The 19,217-nt window shown below is 43.1% G+C and overlaps 1 protein-coding gene across 1 annotated transcript in view; it reads right to left on the bottom strand.

The window, feature by feature from the left end:
- MAPK13 (mitogen-activated protein kinase 13) overlaps nucleotides 1-17,503 on the bottom strand; it is a 121,425-nt gene extending 103,922 nt beyond the window's left edge. Inside the window, exon 1 of the mRNA XM_086923267.1 lies at nucleotides 17,196-17,503. Within this exon, the coding sequence (XP_086779393.1) occupies nucleotides 17,196-17,314 (119 nt within the window). The 5' untranslated portion in view covers nucleotides 17,315-17,503. The remainder of the gene's footprint in view (nucleotides 1-17,195) is intronic.
- Between the last annotated feature and the right edge of the window lie 1,714 nt (nucleotides 17,504-19,217).

Below are 19,217 nucleotides of genomic sequence, written 5' to 3'. Positions count from 1 at the left end.
CTGGAACCCCGTTTGTGGGGGGTCCAACTCCTCTGGGCCTCCCAAATCACACACCTCTGGAGAGACCCGGCTGCGGGATAGAAATCCACTATTCTAGCTTTTAATAAAGTCAGGTGTGGGGGAGGAGTACTTAATCACAGACACAGCTTGCGGGCCCGCCACCCCCTTTCCGAACTGTACCAGACCTCTCCGCTAGGGACCTCTAAAGAAATATAACGAAAGTTTACAATAGGCATTTGTACTCTACTGTTCTTCCTTGATGTCAGCTTGATTTTCCGCCCTGTGAACTGAACCCAGCATATCCAACACATCTTGCTTTTTCCGCAGCTCAAGCAGACCCCACAGAGGAAGGTTCGCTCGATGACGATCTTGCTAGAAGTGGCCTGTACGACGGTTGGATATTTGACACTTGTATAAAACCATTGCTTCTGGATCCTGTTAATGGGAATGCTGAGTGTGGGTGGTGTCCACGCCTGGTACAAGAGTCTCACAAATTTAGCAGCTCTGTTACCTTCCAATAGTTAATCATCATCTCGACAGGAGCTCTCTTTAAATTTGCCTTTTAACCAAATTCTTCAAGTTGGAGTAGAAACACCTGTCTTGTCCCATCCTTTCACTGTGCCTAAATATATTACATTAAAACCTTTAAAAGCTATTGCTAGATATATATCGGTATGTTATTGTTTTTGTAACATAACATATCATTTAATTGTTATTTAAAGGTACAATCAAGCCTGCAATAAACTACTGTTTGGTATGTTATGTATTTAGCATAATATGCCACACACGCTATTTGTAGAAACGTGAATGTTGCCTCCAGATTTCAGTCTTGACGAAAACCACTTCGCCATTCATCCTTCCAAGGTTGGTAAAAGAGTACCGTTTACATGAGGCAGCAACTCTTGTTGAGACATTGCAAGAGAGTGCCAGTGACGCCATACATGAATGATTTACTTATTTACACATTCACCAGGCGCACCGGTTTTGTCACGACAAACTCAGGAAGTGTCAGTAAATTAAGCAGAAACTATGCTTTTTCGAGAGTGCCGACTAGACTCAAAAGGAGGCCAGTGTTTATGTGATCCATTGGATGATTAGTTGGCATCCATTATCAGGAAGTCCTTTAATTAACAAAGATGATTGTGTTTGGAATAGGGGCGGGCTGGGCGGAGGAGGCACCGACTTACCCAGGGGGGCAGCTCCGCTGTGGAGATGCGGAGCTTCACCGACTTCTCCTCATCCTCCAGGAAGGCCAGGGCCCGCGAGAGCCGGGAGCCCTTGGCCAGCTTGTTCTTCGGGCGCCATCTTCAGGGGAATGCCAAAAACAAACCTTGGCGGGAAAAAAAAACCATCCGCCCACCGCCGCAATAACGATCGCAAGGGGGCGGAGAGGGAAAAAATGTATGGAACGCCCACGAATCGCCTCGGACAATGACGGACAGATCTCTCTTCCAATGGCTAGCCTCCATTTATGGAGCTAGCCAATGGAAGAGAGAGGCGGGACAAAGCCACATACTGTTGTAACATAAGATTTCGCCAGCGCGAACGCTGCTGCGCAGCGGACGCCAGGCGAAGCCTAAAAACTGCACAGCAGGCTGTGCATTCCCATCTGTCTGGAGTAACACTTGAATTCTAGTTTTCTGGATTGTAAGCAGTGCTTCATTTGTTAAAAATGTAAGTGCAAGGATCTTTCTCAGGGGGCTACTGAGGCTTACACCACCTTTTGCCCCAGCCAGCGTTGCCAGTGAGAGTACTAACACAACCACTAACCATCGCACTTCTACAAGTGTGAGAATTCAGACTATCCCAGGCCACCCAGAGCTATAACAACAGCATGTGCAGCAGGCATTATTAACTTTCAATGCATATTGGATTATTAAACATAGTGTTTGTGCTCATTTCAAAATTAGACAGGAGCACTACCATGTTGTGGTCGGTTTATTGCCAGTGTTGAGAATTAAGTGGCAGTGCTAAGCACCGGAAAGCACAAGCACAAATTAAGCATCGATTCGGAGCTCAATCACACGCCTAGGTTTTTCCTCTTAGTCCCTTCCTTCTCTTCTTCTCCCCCACAGTGTATGATTTGATGGCTTATTATTATGGATACTGACCTGCTGATGACGTCATATATGATGTGCCCTTTCAATTAAGAATACTGGAACAACTCCAGGGTGAGTGTATGCCCACCACATGTGGTATCAGGCAACATCTCCCACCTACACAGACACGACAGGCGGACCTGCAGACACGGGAGGGGACAAGAAAAGTACGGCCAGAAGACACTCTGGTTCCTTCGGGGGGACATAGCAGATACGTGGGACACACTGGTTAAGTACACCCCAAGAGATTATAGACAGAAACTACAGCAAGAGGGGGGCATATCAGGAAGGCTGCTGGCATGGCTGCTGAAATGGGAACCCCCACCTCACAGATCATAAACCTTACTAGGCCTGACAGGACTGAGGCACAATCTGCCATAAATGACACACTGGCAGACTATTTGACTGCTCTAGATCCGAAACTGTGCCCCTGGGACCTAGAGCAGATCCGAGCATGTCTACGGCCCCTCCAATTACCGTGGCTCTCCCAAGCAGATGCTGGTGTCCTGGAATTAAGGATCACTTGCGGTGACATAATGGTGGGGATTTGTTCGCTGCCCATGGGTAAGACCCCTGGTGGGGATGGCTTACTTTCTGAATATTACCAAGCGTATTCTCACCTCCTGGTGGATTAATTACTGGAAAGCTTGTGAAGGAAATAAATCGCTTGCCAGACACTATGAAGCCGTCATCTTTATGGTGCCCAAACCCATGCAAGAACCCCAGAGACACAGGAGCGTACCGCCCACTCTCCATGCTCAACACAGACAATGAAATACCTGCCAAAAGATTAGTAAACCAAAAATGATGGCCCAGAAGAGGAACACTGGTGCAGGAGGACCACTGCTGAATCATACCGGGCGGTAACACGCTTATGAATACACAGCGTCTCACCTATGTCATGGCCTTGGTGGAACAAAGCCAGGAGGATTGCACCCTTGTGTCTCTACACTTTGAAAAGCATTCGACTCCTTCAGATGGGACAATATGTTTGAGACTAGTGGTGCGACTATACACAACCCTAAAAAGGTGACAGATCACTGACTCCACTACGAGCTTGGCGGGCTTGGGATGACAACTTACCGACCCGTTTCCTGGCAAAGAAAGGACAACAGCCTGTGCACAAGTACAGGAGGTGGCGAGCAATATGCGCTTTAAACTGACATACTTCAACTACCTCCACTGAAACTATTTGACATCAATCAGGCTACAAAAAATTAGCCCGGTTAGAAATTCAGAATCCCCGTGCTGTGGTGAATGGGGAGCCCAGTTCCCACATATGTCATGGTCATGCAGTCAACGGCAGCCGTACAGTATACAGGCAACTAAGCAGCTGAAGGGAATGCATACGGAACGCGCAAAAACTATCAGACAATGTCTGTTAGGCATAGTCCTGAGGCCCAGCAAAATGCAGCACAAATACGGAATACTGGGCCTCCCGCAGGCAAGAGGGAGGCAAACTCTCCAAATCTGGCTTGTTATGACATGGCTGTAAGGAAGAATTTGAATCACGCTTGCCAATATATCACAGTATAGTGACATTGTGAGCAAAGCATAATTCACTGTCCAGATTCCTCATTATCATTGAATCAGCCTACCATTGGCCTGTGTCCGGGTAATAGTTGTCATTGTTCAGGTGTCAACTGTTGACACCAGGACGGTATGCTAAGGCTAACCGTAATTATGTGAATGCATCCTTCTCTGGGTAGGCAATACCAATGGTTATTAGGTCTGTACTTCCACCAGGAAATGAATGTCCCTCCAGAATTGAATTGTTTAGTCTAAGTAAGGCCCTGTGGTTCTCCACACCTAATGGGTGGGAGGGGGAATACATCCACCAGAGTCCTCACACATCCAGCCACTTCTCATGCAGGCACACCAGTGCTTCCCACTGACACTACCAAGATTATGACCAAGCAAAGGATGATCTTATCTTGTGCGGTGTTGGTCTTGCTTCGGTCTATTGTGCAAACGTTTACATGGGACATTTCCCTCATGTAAATGGATTCTGCCAGCGGAGTTGACACCCCAGCGATGTGCTGTGGTCAACATAACATTAATCCACCTTCTACCTGGCCTTTGGCAATAGGGTAGAGTGATACTGGCAAACTTTTTTCCTTTACCAAATGTATACACCACTGCCCATTTTTCTAGTGGTTAACAATAGCACCAAAGATAGTATCAAGACAAGAGTGCAATACACCATAAGGCACCAATACAGCTGTTGTTTTATTACCGTTTGAAATTAAGGAACTAAATCACCCAGCAACCTCGGAAATTGTGCCCTGCCAAATGGCACCAAAAGATCCAAGTGAAGGGAGATGTTTTATGCCCATTAACTGCAAGCCAGAGCCGGTTATCCCAATCACCAATCAGGATGGAACCCATCCTGCGTCCTTCATCGAGGTGACTCGAAAGTGAGGCACCCTTTCAAAACCTTCTTGAAAGTCACAATTTGTAATCTCCAACATAAGTGAGATTTACATTGAGCCCCATTTTGATTGTGCAACTGATACTATACCAAAGTCAGTGACTGACAGAAAGAGGCACAACAAAGATACGTTTTTCAAACCAAGAGCAAGGATCCTAATTTGGGCATATTAATAATAAGGTCTTTTAGCTGGGATCAAAACAGTGTGATGTTAAATGGGTGCAATGACCCCTAACATCTATAGCTCAGTAAGGTTGATATGTTTCAGCCTGTTGCAAGTGACACTCAGGACTAGCAGGCTTTCTTCAGATTGTGGTGGCTACCAACTCCTAATGCTGGTTTTCACAGTACGTGAGGATCAGATGATGAAGCATGCCACTGGTGGTACTAGTGGGTGAGGATCCTACTAATATATCCATGTGATGCAAGGGTCGCACCGAACAACCCGGGTGCAGATTCATTTTCCCTTTGGTATATCTTGAGACCAGTTAATATAAGCTCTTGAAATGTTAAGAGTTTATCAGTTGTGAGGCTTTCCCTCTCGTGTACTTATTACAATATTTAAGGGAGGCTGGGGGTTGCCCATATTCAGCTTCCCAACCCCCCCCCTTGTTTTTCTACTCCTTTACTGAAACTATGTTTTAGTTATGGTCTTATTAGCCCCTCTTAAATTACCATAGTATCATTTACAATGCAACTTTTTATGTTCAAGTTGAATTTTGAAGAGACAGTTAAAGCTGCATGGAGCTCTGGATGTTTCAGTGTCTTGGTCTTGCTAAAATGGAGGCTGCATTAACAATAGGTAAAATGTTTCTCATTTGATTGCACTTTAGAATTATGAGCTGAAATGTGGAAGTGGTTTCTAATATGGTCTCTGCACAGGTCCACTACTTCCAGTAGCGATATAAATGTGCACGGTCAATAGTCTGATGCAGAGATGCTTGTCTATGTAACAATGCTCTGCAGTGTTGATACATTACTCAACGAGATTACCTATTGCTGTTAGGACTATAAGAAAATATTAGCCTAGCACAATATCTTTACCCAGGGATTCAGATTTTAGACACTCCTTTAAGTTCCAAAGAGTTCAGGATTAGATAGTGTGGAGGAAGGGATCATGAAGCTAGACTAGTTCTCTTTTCCCTGTTGTGGGCAGGAAGTGTAGGGCCTTATACGTCTGTGTATAAAGGTTCAGTGTCTGGCAACATCTCCCAGTTGTGGCCTATTTTTGCTTCCTTCAATTTATTAGTTGGAATTTGTGACCCATCATGGTTTGCTATTTTTACCCTTCTTGGTTCCTCGTCCCTGCTTGTCCTCTGAACCTTTTGTGCCTGCTGGGTTTTACTGCTCCCTTATCTTTGTATGCTCCGAATCCTGAAGCATGCTGCTGCTCTCCATATTGGCAGCACCTCCATGGTATTTGCATCCGTTCCAGCTGTAACCTGTACAACCATCATACTCAACAGATCTGCTCCCGAGCTCCATTCTGGAAGTCCTGTATCCTCTCCTTGGCCATTTGGCTCCAGCCCTGATTAAGATTAAGATGTTGCCTTGGAAATTGAACAATTCTGGCGATGTGGGTAGCTGTGGTATTTAGGCCAGGACTTGGTCAGCACCGACAGAAACCTTCCAAGCTCAAACATGTTTCAAAACAAGGTACCAGGGAAAGTCTGGGGTGGCGAAGTTTGCATGAATTCTGATACTTTTTCTTACCCAAAATGGCCTGCAAACGTCAAACTTTGGCTATTTTCTTTTCCTCACATTTCTGTGAAAGAAAATTCTGAAATCTGTGATGATTCATAAAATTCCTACCACCCAGTATTCCCACACTCCTCCCAATAAAAAACACTACCCCAAATGTTCACCAAATATTTATCATTTATACATTAATAACATTGAACTTCATAGCAGCAATTTATCTGGTATGACTACATATTAGATGAGGATAAAAGTAGAATTTCACAGGAGTCAATAAAGTTCAAAAAACAGATTCAAACTAAACAAGTTATAAATTACATTATACAAAAATCAGAAAATGTTAGTTGATGTTCTGCAGAGATGTCTAGATAGGGCAATTATAATACAAATGCTTTCAGCCTCAAATGCCCAGATTACGTTTTCCACATTATTTGGTTCAAGAGATGAATCCTTAGTGTTTTGAATTTGGCAGGGTTATCTAGATATTAAATAATTTTTGAAAGGTACCTTGGTGACATGGCAGGCTATATCGGGCCATTTCAGATTCCCAAGACTACTTGTTAGGTTAATGTGCCTGCTGCATAGGGGTTTCAAATACCCTAACAAACTATGTGGCTCCTGCAAACAAAATAACAATCTGTTGAGCAGATATCCAATCTCATCAGGCTATGTTTCACAACAGGCCAGTGAAGAGTGGAGCAATGTGAGTCAAATAGAAGTTATACTCGACATGTGATAAATCTGCCCCAGCACGATAGGCTAATCAAAGCACCATTCCATATTAGAATCTTGAGTTTTCTGACTGAATATTGCTTCTGAATGGCTGGGAGGTTTGGGTTTCCTATCAGCTCCTCACATACAACAATGTGGTGTCCCACAGAAGTCCCTCATATCCTCTCTACAATTCAACGTCTACCCAACCTCCTTGCCCAACCTGGTTAACTCACTCAACTTCACCTATTACAACTATGTGGATGACACCCAAATGATTTCTAAAATGGATGGTCTGAAATGCCTCTACAATCTAAAACATGAGGACTCCCTTCGAGTCATAAACACATGGATGATAAATACCCATCTAAAGCTAAATATTGTGAAGGCAGACCTTATTACATGAGGACAGTGACAAAAATAGCAGCCTACCGCCATATAGCCAAAGGAACATGTGGCTCCTCAAGTGATATCAAGAGAAGTCCGAAACCTAGAAGTAATTATGGATTCTGACCGATATTTGATTGTTTAAAAGGGCAAAACTGAGTGCCTTGTACACAATGAAAACACTACCTTGCATCCACCCTTACCTTGGATACAAACAGAAACTGCAAGCCATCCTCACACGCGTAATCTCCATGTTTGACCATGCCAACAGCCTATACCTTGGCATACCCACATTCATGATAAGCAAAAAACTTCTCATCCAAAATACCCCTGCAAAATGTCTTCTCTACCGTCACCCAAGAGAACATAAGACTGCAGTCTTGACACACTCCATTGGCTATCTAAAGCAAGAAGGGCAATATTCAAGAGTCTTTGCATTGTTCACAGAGCCTCGGAGAAAAGGATCGCTGTACTTACAAGCTAAAGTAATACACATAGATCAGGACACTGCACACCATGCTCGCACCACTCATATCACCTTAACATGAGCAATCCATAGGAGGCACTGCTTTCTCGTTACAAGCCGCCAAGCTCTGGAACACCTTTCCAGCCAACATTCGAAGCATCGAAGAATCTTTAACTTACAGAAAACAGTGAAAAACATGGCCATTTTTAAGACAACTACATCACCACACATTTCTGCACAGAACCTGGAAAGACAGTTGCACCCTGAAACTCAATCTTCAGCTTACGATCCACAGATTGCAAACAACCCAACCAGCAGATTTATTTTGGTAGGCAGGTGATTTAAGGAGAGATGACCTATGCTTAGCTAGGCTATGATATAGTTATGTAAGTTCATACATAGCATTTCTGGCTCAAACTAATACTAGAACACTCAGCAGCTGGCAGCCAAATGGAACTTACACCTCTTACATTCACATAAAACATATCTGCTACAAGGGTTGTCCATAACTAGTACTGTGCAGCCAATAAACCGGCCACACTAAATGAACAGACATTGAATAACTGAAGATATCTGTCACAAACTGCGGTTCAATTAAAGGACTTTAATCTAGTCCATGACTACAGGTCTCAAATACCTCTACACTATGGCCACTTCTTTACATTTCACAATGGCTTTCGGATATGAGATGATAGTAATAATACAAATCCCAGCATCTCTCTCCACTTCTCTCTCCTTCCAACAAAGTCAGCTGTGGGCCAGAACTATAAACTAGGAGGCAGATTTACTAACATTTTGCATTGGGCTTGTGACACTTTTGTGGTGCATCCCGACGCAAAATCATTTTTGGGATTTACTAAGCAATACAAAGCCACTTTGCTTGGCTTTATGTAGTCTAGTAAATACAAAATAACACAAGGCAGCACATTTTGCTACCTCGAGTTACCTTGCATTGGGAAGTATATTCATGAGTGGAGCATGGGAGTTCTGATCCATCCACTTATGGAATTTGGTGCATTCCCAGATTTACTAAAGCTATTAAACTTGAGAATGCGTCAAAATGCTACGCCTTCCCCAGTGAGCCGTAACAAAAGACATTTCTTTATTTCTTCTTGTTACTTCCCCATTCTAGGAGTGCTGGTCTGTGCAGCACACGTAGAAAGAGGAATGTGCATCTATGGGTAGTTTTTGTGCAAGGGTGCCTGCATTGGTGATAGACAGCACACAGTACACCAATGCTAGGAGACAGTAGAACTGTGCTATACCTTTGTAAACATGGCAAATTTCAGCTATCTGCCTTTCATGCAGCAGAGGGCAGCAAGTTATTTTGTTGCTTTACGTGAAATGTAAGTAAATCTGCCCCAAAATTTCTGATTGGACACCCAAGTAAAGTAATCAGCTAAGCCGGCTATAATCATAAGAAATACCATAATGGTACCCACAGAGTTGTTCAAAGCTTCCAGTATACTGAAAAAAACATAAATTGCGCGCCTGTCTTTCTCATAATTGATTATCCACCACACTACTACGCACCAGGTCTCCGGACATGATCGCCGCACTTTGGTGGTCATTGCGTACGACATGGAATCACTACCCATATTGGATCACAAAACAAATACAACACCCTTCTAACTACATGCCACCCTATCTGGCGTAGCTTGCTACCCATATAGGTAAGCATTTCAGTGTCACATATAAGGGTAGGAAGTGCTATACAAATGCGCAATACAGTACACAATATTTCTCACTTGTACATCACGAAAAATTGTTTTGGTCCTATTCAAATCTTTGTTTCCATTGCACTTCAGAATTATAAAACAAAATGTGCTTCATTAGTGCTTTTGTGACTGCTGGTATATGTTGAATATTTTAACTGTTCATTTACAGGTATTAACATTGTATGTGGATTATAAACAAATTGACATCCTACAGTATTTCTTTTCGCATTAGCTGTATACAAGGCCACTTGAATGATGTGATTCTGCGGCAGCGGAATTATGAGATTCTGAAGCTGCAGTGTTTAATGCACGATTATGAATTCACCACATTTGCCAATAAATACATCATTTGCTGCATAATCTGATTATTTTAACAAAAACATATTTTGTTTCTAGCTCATACAGGTCAAATGTTACTAAAAATGCTGCACATGTGCTGCAGTGCAGTGGAGGTTCCTTCGCAAAAGTGGACTGGTCCCCTTTCAATTACTTACAGCGAACAGCATTTGGATGTGCAATTGGTGCTAATAACGTGAAATCTTTCCCCAGACAGTGCTAATGTGCAAAAATGTCAAAATAAAGAAGTGATACTATCAAAAAATGTGCCCCATCAAATGGAATAATTTGTGTTTTTTTGCCACATAATTTTGTGCATACAGCTGTATAATTACAGTGGCCCTGCCTGTACCACAGCGAGATAGTCATAGTTCACTTTACAAAATCCTTTCACTTTGCAGTCAAAGGTAGGAAAGTATACAACGTCTCCACAAAAGGAGAAGCATCCACTTGCCACACGACAGCCTGAAATGTATTTAAATTGTCTTGCAACACGCAGCAAATGTAACAAATTAAAACCAAAACAAAAACTAAAATGCATCTTTATTGCTCATTCGCCTTCTGAACTCCCGCACTTCTATATTGCACCAGATGCCTGGGTCGTTGGGAAGCGGTGGGGGGGGGGGGGGGGGGGGGGCGGGGGGGGGGGGGGGGGCAAGTTTGTTACGGCTAGCCCAGCCCTCACCCCACCTCCGTGGCTACGACCATGGCTGGTGTCTTTTCCATTTCCCCATTTTTCACCCGGGCTCCCAACACATATTATTCAGTACCTTGTTTGAAGTAGGAGGACGATTGGTCTTTGTCAGTTACATTAATTTTGGGGAATTTCAATCTTATTCTTAAATACTGAACATTGGTTATATTTAATTAGGGAGTGTCCGTTATTATGCTTACTTTCTGACAGCTACAGCGTGCACTTGGCGGAACAGGATTCACTTTTGATTAATGTAAAGCGAGAGGCATTGACGCACACATTGCATGTTTGCTTTCCATGACTCCTGTGGATTATTGTATGATATAAGCAAAGCAAAACGTTTGACAGTTGTCTGCGCCTTTTGTGAATAGAAACAGGTATGATTGTATACAAACGGTCAACATTAACGGTATATTTCGTGACTAGGGATTGTACGTCATTTTCCTGGAATATGCGTTTTTCAAATGAAACTGAAAAGACACTCGCATATTTAAGTTCATGTTTTTTAGAATAGTGATGGGAAAGATAGTCATCAAAAATGTTAAATTGTCCAGGGTAAGGTCTCCATTACACCCAGTGTTTAGAGACGGAAAAGCCAACATGCGTTCAACTGTTTTATATTCCATGCTCCATGTAAATATATATTTTTTTATACAATAAAAGATTAGAAATCAAAAAAAAAAAAAAGAAAGCTTTATTAGAGTAGCATATATAATCCAGAGAGCAGGAAGGTCACAGATTTCTACTCGTGGTGTACTCTGTTATGCAAGTCTGAGGACAGTGTTGTTTTGTTAGTATCCATGTATATAAGATAGCTTTTAACCCCATGTCGATTCATATGCATTGTATCTGTGAACAGAGAATAAAGAGTTGATTAAAATAAAATGCAAATGAATATTTTTGCACATGCTTTACAGGGGTTTAATTTCTGCATTATAAATATTGTTGATATTATTTTTGAGTGGTAAAATACTTCCACTAATACAACTATTTTTGTTGTAATTGTAACAACCCTCAATGGTTCCTATTGGAGACTTTCTGTGTTTATTGTCAAGGCCCATTATTAGAAGTGGCATGGCCCATTATTAGTAGTGGAATGGCCCATTATCAGTAGTGGAATGGCCCATTATTGGTAGTGGCATGGCCCATTATAAGTAGTATCAAGGACCATTATTAGCAGTGTCATGGACCATAATTAGTAGTGGAATGGACCATTATTAGTAGTGGCATGGCCCATTATTAGTAGTGGCATGGCCCATTATTAGTAGTGGCATGGCCAATTATTAGTAGCGGCATGGCCCATTATTAGTAGTGGAATGGCCCAACCTTCTACACTTTAGAAAGCAGCTGAAAACACTTTTGTTTAGGGAAGCCCTTGGCCCCATTTAATTATATGTCATTTGTATTCCCTCTGGTTGTTAGAATTGTTGTGTTTCCCTAGTCTAAAGCGTCTTGAGACCTGTGGGTGAGTTGGCGCTATACAAACTAAAGTAACAATAACAATAACAATTATTAGTAGTGGAATGGCCCATTATTAGTAGTGGCATGGCCCATTATTAGTAGTATCAAGGACCATTATTAGCAGTGTCATGGCCCATTATTAGTAGTGGAATGGCCCATTATTAGTAGTGGCATGGCCCATTATTAGTAGTGGCATGGCCCATTATTAGTAGTGGCATGGCCCATTATTAGTAGTGGCATGGCTCATTATTAGTAGTGGCATGGCCCATTATTGATAGTATCAAGGACCAATATTAGCAGTGGCATGGCCCATTATTAGTAGTGGAATGGCCCATTATTAGTAGTGGCATGGCCCATTATTAGTATTGGCAAGGCCCATTATTAGTAGTGGCATGGCCCAGTATTAGTAGTGGCATGGCCCATTATTAGTAGTATCAAGGTCCATTATTAGTAGTGTCATGGTCCATTATAAGTAGTGGTATGGCCCATTATTAGTAGTATCAAGGCCTATTATTATTAGTAGTGGCATGGCCCATTATTAGTATTGTCAAGGCCCAGTATTAGTAGTGTCAAGGCCCATTATTAGTAGTGTCAAGGCCCAGTATTAGTAGTGTCAAGGCCCATTATTACTAGTGGCAAAGCCCATTATTACTAGTGGCAAGGCCCATTATTACTAGTGGCAAGCCCATTATTACTAGGCCCATTATTACTAGTGGCAAGGCCCATTATTACTAGTGGCAAAGCCCATTATTACTAGTGGCAAGGCCCATTATTACTAGTGGCAAGCCCATTATTACTAGTGGCAAAGCCCATTATTACTAGTGGCAAGGCCCATTATTACTAGTGGCAAGGCCCATTATTACTAGTGGCAAGGCCCATTATTAGTATTGGCAAGGCCCATTACTAGTAGTGGTTAAATAAAGAAATGGTTCTGTTGGGTAAAACACATGTTTTTCATACTGCTTATTAATGCAAACAAGACTTGGTGCTCTCTGATACATACAATCCTTTGAGAAATTAATGCTCAAATAATGACAAGTCGGCAGATCAGGAAATCGTTTCATGCAGTTTTATAGCAGAATTCATTTTTATTTTATCCGAATTGCTTCATTCAGTAAAAACATTTAGTACACAATAAGACTGTCAAAAATTCTAATGATAAGTGCAGTTTGAGTGACTTTGGTGGGTAGTGCTCAATTGGTGAAAGAATTAATACAATAAAGAAAAGATTTCCTATATACAAATATATACAAGTGTTTGTTTTAAAAAGCCAGATGCTGATTTGCAGCCATGGATTCCTAGTGTTCTTATTGGGATCCTGGTGCGTCTGGATTTAGGACATGCGTCGACGTTTCGACCCTGTTGTGCCCCAGTTGGTGGTCGAGGCGGGTCTTTCTCAAGACAGGTGTGTGAGTGAAGTTGGCAGTTTATAGTTAAGACCGGTGAATCTCAGCCTGAGTCTGCGTGGCACAATTGCCATTCGTATCTCAAGATTAGACACGGAGACGGAGGTGCAACATCCCTTCTATCTGCTGCAAAAGTTCAGTGCTTAGGAACACTAGGAATCCATGGCTGCAAATCAGCATCTGGCTTTTTAGAACAAACACTTGTATATATTTGTATATTGGAAATCTTTTCTTTATTGTATTAATTCTTTCACCAATTGAGCACTACCCACCAAAGTCACTCAAACTGCACTTATCATTATAATTTTTGACGGTCTTATTGTGTACTAAATGTTTTTACTGAAAAAAGCAATTCAGATAAAATACAAATGAATTCTGCTATAAAACTGCATGAAACGATTTCCTGATCTGCCGACTTGTCATTATTTGAGCATTAATTTCTCAAAGGATTGTATGTAACAGAGAGCACCAAGTCTTGTTTGCATTAATAAGCAGTATGAAAAAGTTGTGTCTTACCCAACAGAACAATTTATTTATTTAACCATTAACTACCCAGGTTCTGAGGGACACAGGATTACCCCTTTTCTTTAATTACCATTACTAGTAGTGGCAAGGCCCATTATTAGTAGTGTCAAGGCCCATTATAAGTAGTGGCATGGCCCAATATTAGTAGTGTCAAGGCCTATTATATTATATTACTATTGTCAAGGCCAATTATTAGTAGTGTCAAGGCCCATTATTAGTAGTGTCAAGGCCCATTATTAGTAGTGTCAAGGCCTTGTCATGACACCAGGTCCAGCTGTTTTAAAAGAAGCACCAGCTAGGAGCGAGTCTTTACTCCTCATGAGTCTAGGACTCGACTGTGACCAACAGGGCTGCCAGAATGAGAAAATAAAGAGCAATCTGTCACAGAGAAAAGCAACAGGGACTTTCAGCCACAGAGGGGGCATGTGTGCTTTGGGGGCTGGAAAATGGCAGTCAGCCCTAAAATCAGCTCCCCAGTTTGTAGCCTACTAGAAAATGCCTGAATTCCCACACCAGTCCTGAAGTGTGGAAACCTATCGGCATGGATTTAAAAAAATTGCATCAGATGACAAAATCCTACATATTACTGTAAATAAATGTCTGGTATGCAATTTTAATGTAGGTTATTGGCCTCATAACAAGTCTATGTTTAGGCAACATTTTGGGATTCTTTGACAATGTGTTACACAGAAAACATGCTGTGCATATGTGATAATGTGTGGTTCAGCAGCATCCCAAACACTGATCAGAACATTCAGTGGCATGTCAGTGTTCCGTAGATTTATGGCACAACTCGCATCCGAATATCCAGTGTATGCACCGCCGTCTATTGCACACGTTTTGGAATAATGTGCATCTAGGGGCTGTACGGCGTCGGCGTTCTGTGGAATTCATGACAAAATTGTGTGGCATAGAATTAATGTGGTAATAATTTTGACATACACTGTCACCCGGCCCACCTAAAGCCCTGCATACACACATCCTTTGTATTCAAGACAATCGCACACAAGAGGCTATTGTCATGCACACAATGCACGTTGGCATGGAAATGGCCTTAGTATTCATGAAAATGACAGACATGGAAGCATCTTGTACGTTCAGCAGAATACCATCAGTCATACAATATTGTGGCACCTTCGCAATACCTCGTGGTTTTCATGGCAAAGTGTTACGATATGTACAGAAATACTTTGGGGCTTGTGAATACGCTGCGGACGTGATTGCCGCACCAAAGTGTAGGACAACATTTTATGGAATTAATGGAAAATATTGCTCTGCCACTTCTGCCAACTATCTGATGGGGAAATGTATGGTCAAGGAAGGTGGCACAATTACTAGGGAGGATTATTACAATTTGAGGAGCTGGAAAATTCTCTGGCACAATAACAAACCCAAGGTCTTGTTGGGGGTAGCTGATGATTGTCAGCCGATTGCATACTGAATTTTGGGGAGGGGGCATTTTATATTACAACCCACAGGGAAATTGGTTTGTCTATCTTGGGATATTCATTATTAGGATGAAGACTGCTGGGCCCCCATGATAATGTTCTCTATAGGTCAGTGAATAGGGTGGGTTTAGATGCAGGCAGCGTATCCTCGTCCCCTTTCAGGACGGATCTTGGATTGCTGTTTTTTGCTTCCTTATGTTGCCTTTATTGAGTGACTAGAACTGAATCTTAAGCAATGCTAGTGGGGTCATCCAACAAGGACCTGTCAACCCTGGCCACTGCACATATTGCTTGTCTGCACGCCATAGAACACAGGCAGTCAGTTATAAAAGTTCACCGACACTTGCTCACTAGAGGGAGTCGAGGCCCTGCACAATCAAGCTAGACAATTGTGGGGCACCTCATAGGTTGGGTTAGTAGTGATCCTGGCTCGATTAAACAAACTACTATGAGTTATCTCTCTTCACTGATGAGTGGCCTCCTGTCTCATGGGCCAGGGCAGCAATACCAACCTCAAATTATTGAACGCTCTATCAACCTTAACGAGTGGTGCAAATTAAAAGCAATCGTACATCATGGCTACGATACCCTTAAGGGTGAACTGGCACTTTACAAATACACGTTATGCTGTGTTACTTTTCCTCATGCCCAAGTGGATGGTGGGTTCAGCTACTTATTTGGCAAGGGGTATGGCAAAAAGTCTTTGAAAACTACTCTGAATTAGGCTGAAGTAAATTGAAGCCGGATATTCGATACTTATTTGTAAACGGTGAACACCTATGCCTGCTGGATCTGAGCAGAGATAAATCTAGAAGGGAATGATATTTTATAGCTGCCTGACGGGAGGGGGGTGGGTCAACATATATATGAGCAACACCGGTTGCCAGCCAGGAAATATACTCTGAATTGGGAGGCTTGTTGTTTGGCTCTTCTTACCACCTGTGAGAGTCTGCACATGACAGCTGGGCGAGCTCCAGGAGTTAAAAAGCTCAAAGTGTTTGAAGCAGCCCCGCGTCGCATGATGCGCCATGGGTGCACCCTGCCACTTTAAGGGAGCAGGGTGTGGACTCTTATCAATGAGAAGGCACGTGAACTGGTGCAAACATAAGGATTTCCACGTGACTAGTAGTTATCGGCCTGGCTGATATTTTCAGGACAAGAAAAGTAAACAAGTGAAGATCATCAAAATTGGGGTTTCTTCCCCTTTGACATATACGATAATGACGACGCGTACAAGCTGGAAACACGTAAAAAGCATTTCAGAGCTATCTAAATGATTAATAATTGAGAGTTACGGTAGAGGTTGCATTGCCAGGTTAAAAAGGAATAGTAAAGAATCGCACTGGATGTTATTTATGGATCATTTCCTGGTTCTACCAGGAACGGCGGTATGTTTTTTTTAAAGATAAGGGCCACCCCAAACTCGGTTTCTCCCCTGTGTTGTGATATGTGAGCTCGGAGCTACCTGCATCAACAGGAAGATGTGCGAATTGGAAACAGGAAGTGTTGGTGCGTCACCTGCCTAGCTTCCCCTGACCTGTCTGGACACGACAGAGGCAGAACTCCACTCACGCACTGACTGCAGGGACGGCAGGGTTCACCACTGGCAGCCATTGGTGCGCGCGCCAGCTCAATAAAAGTACATTTACAAAATGACTTTCAAAACTCCATGTGCCCTGAGATCAATCACTTGGCCCGTGTGTTCTGGTAAGCTCCATATCTTCCTTCCTTCCAAAATGAAATGCCCACAGCGTTTTCCAGCTCCTCTCCCCTGCTCGTACCAGCGTTATATAACCCAAGACAGCAAGAACTCACCAGACAGAGCCGTAGGCTCCGCTGCCCACCGAGCACAGAGAGGCATAGCGCTTGGGCAACTCCCAGACGGTCTTGTTCACCTCCTCCCGGTAGAAAGCCCTCCGCCTGGTGAAGCTCATCCCGGCACCTTGCTCCAGGAGCCCCGGTGGGTTCCCCGGACAGAAGGTTCCCACGCGACGTCTCCTTTGTTTTGGTTGAGGTTGCAGGTTTTTTCAGTCAGACAGGAGGAAGTGCTGCTGGACGGAGCCTACCTGGGCCAGGTATGTGCGTGTTGGGATCCAGCCCTCGGCCCCTCCCTTGGGCCTGCCGTCAGGGCCGAGCTCACGTTTCACTAGGGCTCCGGCCCCTCCCCTTCAGGCTCAGGGGTGCCTGGTAGAGGATCACACGCCTTCTGTATATTTAGGAGACGCGGCTAAGAAGCGCAACAGCTAAACACGGAGAGGGTGACAAACAAGCCGCTGAAGTACGACAAGGCAGTTATTCTGCAAAAAAGAGGAGTTTTCAGACGTTTGAGGTAAGTCATGTGGCAAGTAATGCCACGGAAATGGAAGGAAACGTATTGACCGAAAAAACCCGCCCGCCCAGTCTAGACCTGCGGAACACAGTTAACATTAAAATTCTGGCAGAACTGGAGCGACGAAGCTTGGGTGTGGAATGCACGATAAACACACATTTGGAAAAACCAATAGACCTGGCATTGTCCGCCAGCTTTTTGTCACGAAATGTGCAAAACGTTATTGTTAGGAAAGTTGTAAACCCTCACCAGTCTAAAAATAACTTAGGCTAAAAGTAAAAATATTGTTTTAGTCTAAATAAAAAATAAATTGTCATACATATTCGTCACTGGCATTTAGAGAAACTACTTTATATTTTGATGTGCTCTTTCTGAAAGGGCAGAACACCCTCTCACACAGTGAAGTTAGCCACTGTCTGAAGTGGGCTGAGCCACTGCCCCTGCTGCATGTTGTAGTGAGGAGAAGAAAAATATGCATACCCCAATGACCGGTCAATCAATGGATGAAGAGGACTGCCGGAAAGCCAACATAAGTGTGTCAAACATAATTTTAGTAAAATCAAAAGATCTTGCCTAAAAAGCTGTCATGTTTCCCGAGACTTCTTGTTCAATGCTTTGAACTTGCTGCACTTGAGAAAGGAACTCCAGAGGAAAGAGCAAAGATGGTAGTATATCAGGTGCATGTGCTGAGGAGGTCAAGTACCGGGCAAAGAGAAGTGTTTTGCATGCTCTGCAGCCTAGATACAAAGTAGGAAGGAAGACCAATATAAAGTGAGTTACAGCAGTTCACACAAGCCAAAATAAGGATTTGGACTACTGTTTTATGGAAATATAAAAGATATACAAATGAGGGACGGAATATGGAACAAAGCAAACATTCACTCCAGTCAACAGATCTAGGTGAAAGCCATCATTCTTTTGGTACTTTCGACCCTGCTCCTCCCGGGACCAGAAACAAGCATCTTGGGACCGGTGTCAGGGTATCACCCCTCATCAGCCAGGCTTGATTGAAATCCAGTGGCACAATGAGCACAGGATCCACATCTGGGCATACCCGGCACACTTAGGATGAGAAAGCAAAAGACACAAATGATGGACAGAATGTGGAACACATCAAACATTCCCCCCCTGTCAAGAAATCTGGGTTAAATCCATCGTTCTTTTGCTCACCATGCCAACCCAGTTTAGACCCAGCCATATGGAAATCAGTCTTGGCGCTGCTGTTCATGGGAACAGCCCAGCCGAACTGCCAAGCCAGGTCCTCCTTGGACCAGAAACAAGCATCCAAGGACTAGTTTCGGGGTATCACCCATCATCAGCCAGGCTAGGTTGAATCCACCTTTTTCCCTGGTAAATTTCAGCTGCTTAACCTGCCAAGATTTATTTGGAGAAAACTGCTGGAAAGCAGTGTTAGCCGCAAAAAATATGATTTCTATATTATTCGCTAGCAGAAGTTACCACACATACCAGAATTTAATGGGCCATTCAGTGAGAGTCTTAGATATAAA

Source organism: Lissotriton vulgaris, chromosome 5 (genome assembly GCF_964263255.1).
Source record: "Lissotriton vulgaris chromosome 5, aLisVul1.2, whole genome shotgun sequence".
Classification (NCBI taxonomy): domain Eukaryota; kingdom Metazoa; phylum Chordata; class Amphibia; order Caudata; family Salamandridae; genus Lissotriton; species Lissotriton vulgaris.
The sequence above is the reverse complement of the archived record's forward strand: the minus strand, read 5'-3'. Positions and strand labels throughout refer to the sequence as shown.